Source organism: Anser brachyrhynchus, assembly GCF_964034855.1.
Source record: "Anser brachyrhynchus genome assembly, chromosome: 2".
NCBI classification, from domain to species: domain Eukaryota; kingdom Metazoa; phylum Chordata; class Aves; order Anseriformes; family Anatidae; genus Anser; species Anser brachyrhynchus.
Window position 1 is genome coordinate 142,736,230 of NC_137695.1, and position 9,761 is coordinate 142,745,990.

The following is a 9,761-nucleotide window of genomic DNA, read 5'->3' on the forward strand; positions in this document are numbered from 1 at the left end:
AGAAGCTTCCTCAGACTTACAAGACAAGAGAGAATACACAGCCGAAAATTTTACAGCTTGACTTTTCAACAGTTTCGGTGTAAGCATATTCTTACTGGCGTAGTAGTAGGATGTGTACATAAATGTTTCTTAACTAAATATCCTAAGTAGTAAGGGGTAGAAACTACCCTCTAGAGCTTTAGTAATGCTCACAGGTACCTGGGGAATCTCTCCAGAAAGTGTTAACATGTCTTTTACAAATTGTTACGAGTATTTAATGTACAACCTGAGGAAAACAGTTCAAAGTACAGCTTCATAGTAGGATTTTAATCCTTGACCTACAGACAAAAAATTCAATGTCCTCCAAATGTAGCACGTTTCAACTTCAAAGGGAAGAGGTTAGATCAGATAAGATGTTTGGATACTGTTGGACAATTAAAAGATGTTCTTTATTGTATGATTTTTTGTTGTTTAAGGTAGTACATTGCTCTTTGGAGTTAGTAAAATTCTTGTAAAAGTAGATGTAGTATTTACCTTAATCAAGTTTTTCCAGCACAGGTTCTTTTTTCCTGATAATCAAATCCTCAATCTTTCCCACATAGCTGAGAAGGGCTCCGAGATTACCTGCTTCTCAGGTAAGCATATTATTAGGAAAGCTACATCCCCTATATCTAAATAAGCTTTCCTCTAGCTGAAAATCCATGTAACAGATTAATTACTGCTGTGTGGTCAAGATATCCATCTTACATTGTTGTGATACAGATTTAATCCGCATAATTTTGATTCCAGCAACTATATTCCTCCACATATGCATGTAATCCTATGAGCACCCTAGAAAGAGCTATATTGAGCCACTGACACTTGAGGAAGCTTCCCTTCCCAGGCTTTCCTATTTCTGCCTGCAGATATTTTGCCATCACAATTGTTATTTACCATTCACACATTGCCACAGATGTATTCCCTTTCTTCATGTATACCCAACACAGTGTGAGAGCATCCAGAGGATGAGTATTTATGGTAACCTCTATCACACTCCTTGAATATGAACTCTTATGAACTAAATAGAGAGACAAAATTCCTACACTCACAGCTTTACTTATATCCAAGATCTGCAAAAAAATTCCAATATCCCCATGTGAATGTGTCCCCTTCATATCTCCTTGCTATTCCAGCAGTGGTCTCATCAACTCCAGAAAGTCTCTCTGTAATACAAAGTCTTCGTGTCAATGCCGGCACTGCTATTACATTGACTTTTTGTTTGTTTATTTGTCAGAGAATTCTTTTAGCAACTAATTTTTGGTGGTTGTTTACAATGAAATCTATATTCTTTTCAGCTGATGCTTTTGCAGAAACCCATTGCTCCTCCTGGTAAACCAGGCTGATAGTTTTCATTTCTACATACTACCATTTGGATCTCACGTTTGGGAAAGTCGTTCTCCTCACTTCTCAAAGAGGAGGAAAATCATGCTTGGTCTCTCATACATGATATTCAGTGAAGTGCTCAGATATGAAGTTGTTCATCTTATACTGATTGCTAAAGAGAAGGAGAAATCCAAAGAAGAGATTAAATTTTTCATTGAAGTGAGCAAGTGAATAGGTATCTAAAAGAAGTGAGAAATCAAGTTATACAATTAAACAAGAAAGGGAAAGGAGGTGCTCTGATATTAAATAAGCTAGCTGTGAAATTGGACTACTGACCTTTATGCTGTAAAACCCTTAAGTATATTTTAGAATAGCTTCTAAAAGAAAGGCAAGCGACAGTAATCACCTTCTTAGGATGGAGACTTCCAAAGGGAGAACTTGCTAGAGTGATTTGAGGGAAGTACGGGCTCTGGTCTGAGTGCACGAGGCAAAGCAGTATTTTAAATGAGCTGCAGAAGTAACTAAGTCAAGCAGTGGAGCTAGCAGAATCTGTTGATCGTGATGCATTTAAAGAGTAACTTTTAAGATCGTGGCATTGACTAACAAAGCAAAAGTCAATGCCAGGTAGGATCCACATTCTAAGCACAGATTTTTTTGTTCCCCTTTACTGCAGTGTTGCATGCCTTGGTTTGGGAAAGGGTTGAAAGCAGAAGGGTATACAGAGGTCTGGAAACGTCCACTCAGATTTACTAAATTCTTGTTTACTAGAGTATTCCACAGACACACCAACACAGGCATATATATACTTAAAGTTTATGGTACGCAATTTAGCTACTTTTCAAAAAAGAAAAAAAAAGTCAGCTACACATGATATTTGCCATGATTCCAGACTGAATGCAATCGATTTCTACCGCACAGGAGACTCAATCTATGCCAAAAATTTTATTTCATTAAGAAAATGATATTATGGAGCATCTGAGATCATGTAACAGACAAAACAGAATGCCAGAGAAATTTTAACTGCCAGTACCCCACAGTGAATGCCTGATTATTTGCAGATGGGATATGGAAAAATTGTGAAATTATTGGAATTTTGAGTCCTGTACGAAAGCATTACTTCAGACTGCATGTGTCATGGCAAATGTCTATTACAGTTTTGAATACATTCTTAGATTTTGCTTTCAGTACTTAAAACTGGCTGTGCTTACTTCTTTAGGCTTATTAACTGGAAAAGACTGCATTCTTCAAAGCACGAAGCAAAACCCTAAGGTGACAGCACAAAACAGTGCCAGTAAGTCAACTGTCAATACCGATGTTATTTATCCAATAACTAAACTAAAACCTAATCAATCTCCTTTGGAAAAGCCAGTTGTTCAACAAGCACAACAATTGGTCTAAGATCAATCAGTGAACATGAGATCAATTAAAACCAGCTTAAGTTTTTGCAGGAGGACAATTCACACAACTCAAGTTAGATGTCTATTCATTTCAGTACTCCCACAATGCAATCCTTAAGCTCTGTTGTAAAGCAGAAATACCACTATCACCCTCCGCTGTCTAGCCAGCACTCTAAGTAGTTCCACATTTAATTAAAGACACAGTATCCCCTTTGTTAGCACAGATAGCCTGGTCACTTTAAAGGACTGCTATCGTTTTAGCCACACACACAAAAATTAAATTCTGGAAACCATCTGTTGAAAACCCATCAAAACCAAATTGCTTTGCAATTGCATTTGTACCCACTCCGAAGCTTACGCATGCATGAAAGTGCAAACTATTTTCCTTTTGCAAGTTTTGTACCGGCTTAACATTGAAGATGTCAGCTCCCTCCCCTTCCAAGGAAGGCTTTAGCACAATTTGACGAGAAATCCCAGTTTCTTGGCAGTGGAGCCACCTGATTTCCAGTTAACTTTAGAAACGGGGGGGAGACACGGCCCAGAAAAGCACAGGAAAAGGGGCAACAAAATAATTCGGAACATGCAGATGATAAAAACATTTTACACTGAAATTCAACCACCACTACCCCCCAAAAAAAAAAAAAATAAAAAAAATCAAACGGGAGCCCCCGATAGCCCTGACAGCTGGGGCAGAGCTGCAGTAACCTTTTTGTCCACATGGGTGCTGTACTGGCACATCTCACCGCTCCGCCCGCTCAACTCCGGCAAGCCCGGCTCCAGCATCTCGCCCGAGCCGCCGGGACCCGCACCCCGGGGGCTCAGGACCCCTCCCGGGGCTCCCCCTCAGCCCGAGCCCCCTGCGCGACCACGACCCCCCCCTTAAGCCCTGCTCCCCCCGGGGTTCCCTCAGGGTGCGCGAGGAGGGACCGGGGGGGGCGTCCTGAGCGGTGTCCGGGAGCACACCGGGGACACTGCAGCCCCCCGGGGAGACCCCCGACGGCTTCTTGGGGGCGCTGCTCGGGGTGAGGGCTCGCTGCCCCCCCGGGAAGGGCACCTAGACCGACGGCGCTGGCAGCGGCGGTCCCCGCCGGGGCTCTGGGTCCCCAGCACGGTGTCTCCCCCCCAGTTTCACCGCCCCCCGGGGGCCGGGCTCACCTGCCCGGGGTGCCTCCGGCGGGAGCCCCCGCTCACCTCTCTTGCTGCGTCTCCAGCGGCTGGCTTGGCAGTGGCCGTAATCCATGCAGTTGAGGATGAGCAGGGCAAAGGAGAAGAGGCGAAACTGCATCCTGGGCCGCTGGGCTGGGCAGCCTCCCTCCCTCCCTTCCTCCGGCGGCGAGGGGCGGCGGGGGCCGGTGCGGGGCTGCGGGCGGCCGGGGAGGGGGCGCCGGAGCTCGGCGGCTGCCGCGGGGCCCGGCGGGGGCTCACTCGCCTCTCGCCCCCCTTCCCACACGCTGCGACCTCCCGGCGGCTTCCAGCATCGCCCCTGCGCTGCGGGGAGAGAGCGGGGAAAAGCTGGGCTCGGGGCTTCCCTCGTCCTCCCCCTCCTCTGTTTCTCCCCGTGGGGGAAAAAATAAAAATAATAATAATAATAAATAGCAAATAAAAAGCCAGGTCCGGGCGGGAGCGGAGTCCCAGAGAGCCCCCCAACTTTTTTCCTTTTTTTTTTTTTTTTTTTTTTTTCCCCTCGCTCCCTCCCGGCTCCCCGGTGCGCCCCGGGGCCGGGCTGTCAGGCGAGGCAAGGCGCTATTTATCCCGGCGCGGGGGCGCACCCCGCCCACACTCGCCCAGGTCTCGGGCACGGCGGGGCGAAGCCGCCTCCCCTATCCCCTACTCCCCTACCTCCCCTGCACCCCTACCTTCCCCCGGCGGCCCCGCCGCCAGCTCGCCCCGTCGGGCCGGAGGAGCCCCGACGGGGCGACAGCTCCGGACCACATGCAAGCGCTGTGTCCCCCCTCCAAAAATAAAGAAAAAATAAAATAAAAATAAAATAAAAAAATTTAAAAATCTACAACACAAAACACCCCACCTTCCTCTCTTTATCCTCTCCTCTCGGCGGCAAACCGGGCCGCCGGTGCGCGTCCCCCCCCCGGCCGCCCCTTTTATGCCGGGGGGCGGCCGCGGCGACGCGGGCAGCGGGGCCGTGCGGGCTCGGCGGGGATGCGCGGGACGTAGGTGGTGCTGTGCTCCCAGCCATGCCGCCCCGCCGCTCCGCCGCCCGGCCCTAGCGCCGCCCGGCGCCGCGCCCCCGCCCTCCGCAGCCCCGGGGGCCCCCAGCGCCCGCCCAGCCCTGCCCGAGCCCCCCCGCCGGCTGCTCCCGGCCCCGCCGCTCGCTCCCGCTCCCCGCAACGCCGCCCTGTCCTTCCCCTGAGCTGCTTTGGGAAACCTCGTCCCGCTCGCTTCTCTCCCCCTTTTTCCCCCTTTTTTCCTTCCCGCAGTGTGTGGTAATTAAATCTGTTTCCTTCTTTCATCCCTGGTTTTAAGATCTTGAGACGTTTATTTTCCCTTCTTTTTTTTTTTTTTTTTCTTTTCTGCCGGGTTCCTACAACTATCCTACAATCTCACAACCTCCCAAGCCTCTTCTTTGAAGCGCCACTTTCATTATCCCGGGAAAATCACCCTTAAAGTCCTGAAGTATAAGTTTTGTGAGTGATTTCTAGCGGTTTCTAGCCATATCTCTACTTGGCAAAGCACTCTGTTTCCCTGGTAAGCAGGAACCCAACAGACAAGCGAGGATGAAGCGCGAAGTACCCAGGAGGTTCCAGATGCGTTTAGCTCCGATCCACGAGGGTCTCTTAACTCCTCATAGCATCGGCTGAACTGACCCCACATTTGGGACACGTTGATTTCTCTGCTCCCCCAAAGCACCACGGGTACCGACAGCCCGCGGCTCCTCAGCTGTGGAGCTGGACCTGTTGGGGTTGCCCCACGAACCCCACGGGACGTGGGGTGACGGGGAGCAGGTGCACAAGGTGGGGAGGCAGCGAGGCCCTGGCACGGCCAGCACCAAGCCAGCTCCTGCACACCCTGGGCTGGCTCTGTGCTGGGGGTCTCTTTTCCCCTCCACCCGACACTTCTGGTTCTGGGAACGTGGTGCTGAAATCCCTGAGCTGCCTCAGGACGCAGCCAGCCAGGGGCTCACAAAAGCAGATGTACTCTTTCCAGAGCAGCAGCGCAACTGCATTCACGTGGCAGTGTGCCTGAGCTAATAAATCCCGTTAGACCCACGCTGGCTTTTCATCTGTGGCCTGGACAACCTGACCACAGAGAGATGACGTTTGGCTGTATGGTGTTTGCCATACTGTCCTGAGACTGCATTTAGCAGCATAATATTCCTCTAATGCAGAGAAGCATTGGTACTCAGCAGTAGAAGAGTGAGTTACAAAGAGGCTGAATTACTTGCCTGAAACCCAAAGGCAGGTGTGTGGCAGAGTCAAAATGTGATCCTGGGCTTCCCACATTCTTGGGCAGTGCTGTAAGCCATGGGCTGTCCTGCTTTACACCTACCTGTGGCACAGGAGCAGTGCTATACTTGTGCAACTGCTAGCATGAAATGTGAAGGCTTTTAAAAGTCATATCACAGTGCAGAATAATAGCTTCTGATGATAAATCCGTATTTATCATAACAGTCGCTGGGGGGTTCAGTGTACGAGGTCCCACTTTGCACCCACACAGGGCACCTCATGCCCATCAGTGCTGTTACAACCTAAGCACAGCAGGGACGGGACCTTTCCGCTGATTAACACAAACCTCAGAACTGGGTCAGTCAAGGTCACATTCTGGCTCAGTCGCAGTGGTCTCCAAGTGGACTTGGAGTGGATGCTGAGGGAAAGAGTGCAAAAAATAAAGCTTGTATACATGTGGTTTGTGGTCTTTGTTTTCTCCAGCCTACTTACACAGTGAAACTTTCTGACAGATATATATATACACACACATATATACATATACAACTTGTTGCAACAGAGGCCATAATTTATTTTAGAGGAGGATATTTACTGGCAACCAGGTTGTGTAGTCCACATACCCAGCCTAGCTTCATGTGATGTGCTTCATGCCACAGGCTGAGACTGAGACTTTTTGCACTAACAGTATCCTTAGGGCGCGTTGTTAGCATTTTGTGATGCAGAAATAGAACGCATAGCACCACCCCACAGATCCTCCTGAGATGCAACACAAGGCAGAGGTATGCCAGACTGCAAGAGGAGGCGGAAATCAAACAGAGGTGCTAATTACACCTCAGAGAGACCTCCAGGAACTGATCTCCAAACAGCTCCACACCTGGATATGTCAGAAGTACATTAAAGTATATAGACAGGTTCCCTGCTGACAATGAAGACTGAGATCTCTCCAAGTGTAGTACAGGCTTTCAGGGGAAGCAGGTCTCAGCCATCTCCACAGTTCTTAAGGTAGAACAGCCTGTCACCCTTCTCTAGCCTGGCCTTTGGAGGTCTCCCAGACCTGGAGAAGAAATACCTCTGAGCAAAGTATCTTCAGGTTAAGTACCGAAGTACCTTCAAGCCTAGGAGTGCCTCAGCGCTCAGTTTTTCCTGCATGCAGTAGCCCAGGTGGGAGCCAACTCTGGAGGAAGCCTGAAATCAGTGGTTCAGGAGCTGGTGGGGCTTTCAACACCAACATCTTGAGCCAGGCAAGCTAGAGAACCCCCAGAAACCCTTGTAAAACCTGGCAGCACTTGCCATGGGCTAGCGTCCTATCATGCCATGTAAACAGAGGGCATGACTCCTTCCTTGAGACTTCTTAACATGATCCACCCTTTGGGACACGATTTTTCCAGCCTACATCTATTTGTCCCTCCCGAAATGCACCCAGTCATTTTTCTGGGCCATTTCCTGGGCCACCGTGTCCTGCATCCAGAGCTTTCACATGTGACTGGCAGCCTTCCCACAGGAAATGCATCCCGGCAGCCCCTGACGGGTTTAGCTGTAGAGCTCAGTGATGTGGTTTAGTGGAAGGCTTGTTAGTGTTAGGTCAGAGGTTGGACTGGGTGATCTTGGAGGTCTCTTCCAACCTAGATGATTCTGTGATTCTGTGATTCTGTGATTTATGGCAAGACAGCTGACGGGGAGCATCTGCAGACAGTGAGACACTGTTGGTCTGTAATGGGCAGGCAGCTCAGCACTAGTGGCATTTTTGAGACTTCAGTAGGAATCAAAACGATGATGAATTTACAAGTATATAATTATCATGTATATATAATTTTAATACTTCTCAAGAACTCTGTACAAACTTGATGGGCTGTTAAGGAGACTGTATGAAAGTACTTGTTCGAAAGATCCAGAATTTGGGTGATGGAGGCCTGCATCCTGGATCAAATGGAGATGGAGATAAAATGGTAAACTCTCACTGTTGCTCAAGATATGATAGGCAGGAAGTGCTTTTGAAGAGAAGTCAAGCAGCTAATGCTTCCTCTTACGAGGAAGAATCAGTGGAAGTATGCAAGGAAAAGAGCATTACAATCAAAGTTAATGTCCAAGAAAAAATTCTAGACAGCAGGCTAAAATTAGATTTAAATTCACAGAATACAATGTTGAAAAAAAAAATATTTAACAATAAATATTTTGGTGATAATTTTGACATAATGATGGATGGAAAATCCATGTTTTAAAATAGGCTGCATAGAAAGAATCTTCTTTCTGGGTATAGACTGGCTATAGCTTAGTTGTCAAAACTACAGGTAAGTCTGAGATGATGACCATAATACTCCACACCTTTCAAATGAGACAGCAATGTTGTTCACAGATGTCATGTTTAAAGGTACCAGAAAAGTCTCTTAGAGCTTTATTTTTGATATCTGCATGATCATTTGAGACAGACCTAAATAATGGCTTCAGTAGGAAGAGACAGAAAAAGTACAGCTCAGTTAGTCACCACTATGGAGGTGATATCCGAATTTTTGTTTTCAGTAGAAGACTACCCAGAGATAGAGGGTTGAAGGAGGAAAAAATAAATATCTTGAAGAGACTATTCAACCCTGTTGGGCATCTGGAAGGTGGACGAGGATCACCAGATGATCATCTTTGGGTGAGGTTCTGAAGGAATGATAACATGAAAACAAGGCTGAGAAGAACAAGAGGAACCACAGAGCTAGTGCAGGACAAAAATTCAAACACATAGCTAGCTAGCTATGATGGTCGATAAATCAGGAAGAATAATGGTAATAGATTGGAATAAGAAAAAAGTCATTAAAGGTTTTGGAAATAATGATGTCAGTAGCTCAGAAGTCAAATTAGAGTCTGCAGAGCCTAGAGTATGTTGATTGTAAGAGGGAAAAGAGGTGACTTGAGAGGTTAAAGAGCAGGGGAAGGAAAGGTACTGTGATGGATTCTGTAGGACCTTTGTGTCTGTCTGTAGTCCCATTGAAATCAGCAGAGAAGAACTCACTATAGGCATGGAATTGTGTGTGTCATCTCACAACATTAGGTTATTAATGTGTACTGCATGCCGCCTTCTAGGGGGAGTCTTTGTCAAAGTGAGGAACTGGGAAAATGATCTGAGCAGTAGTGTGTTTGATGGACATCATCATAGAAAGAATACATTATTCAAGGCCCAAGAAGATGATGTGGCGATAATTGAAATACCAGATGAGAGTCTGGGCAACAGCTTCAGCTGTGTGGATAGCTAGAGAGGGGTGTATTTTAGATAGGTTATTCAGAAGTCTCAGCAACCAGATTAATGCACTTGAACAGTGCTGAGATGATTCATTATACACTGTCCTGAACTCATTATTTTATAGAACTGGAGCCCTCTTCACTGAAAATTCAGTTTCATGTGTTGTGTTCCACAGGAGTTCACTGACTGTAAAAGATTTTACCTTCTACATTTTGGCTGTATTAAAGCCAAAGCGTTGCTGCTTTTGCAATACGGAGTAATTGAACCTATCCATTCTTTACAGGGCTCCATAGGATGTGATCTGTAAGTATCCTAACTTAATCACATAGCAGAGAGAGATCTTAAAATGAACAATACCAAAGTTTATTTAACAAATATTCCTATATTGCTCCATATTGC

The 9,761-nt window shown here is 47.0% G+C and overlaps 1 protein-coding gene across 5 annotated transcripts in view; it reads right to left on the reverse strand.

Annotated features, from left to right (window-relative positions):
• Positions 1–4,938, reverse strand: part of RSPO2 (R-spondin 2) — a 112,262-nt gene extending 107,324 nt beyond the window's left edge. For 4 of the 5 annotated variants that reach the window (XM_080579023.1, XM_080579027.1, XM_080579026.1 and 1 more), the window contains exons 1-2: positions 4,765–4,938; positions 3,894–4,284 (exon numbers count right to left, since the gene is read on the reverse strand). In XM_080579023.1, the coding sequence (XP_080435149.1) occupies positions 3,894–4,284; positions 4,765–4,932 (559 nt within the window). In that variant the 5' untranslated portion in view covers positions 4,933–4,938. The remainder of the gene's footprint in view (positions 1–3,893; positions 4,285–4,764) is intronic. The other variant, XM_080579025.1, reaches the window with a different exon arrangement.
• Between the last annotated feature and the right edge of the window lie 4,823 nt (positions 4,939–9,761).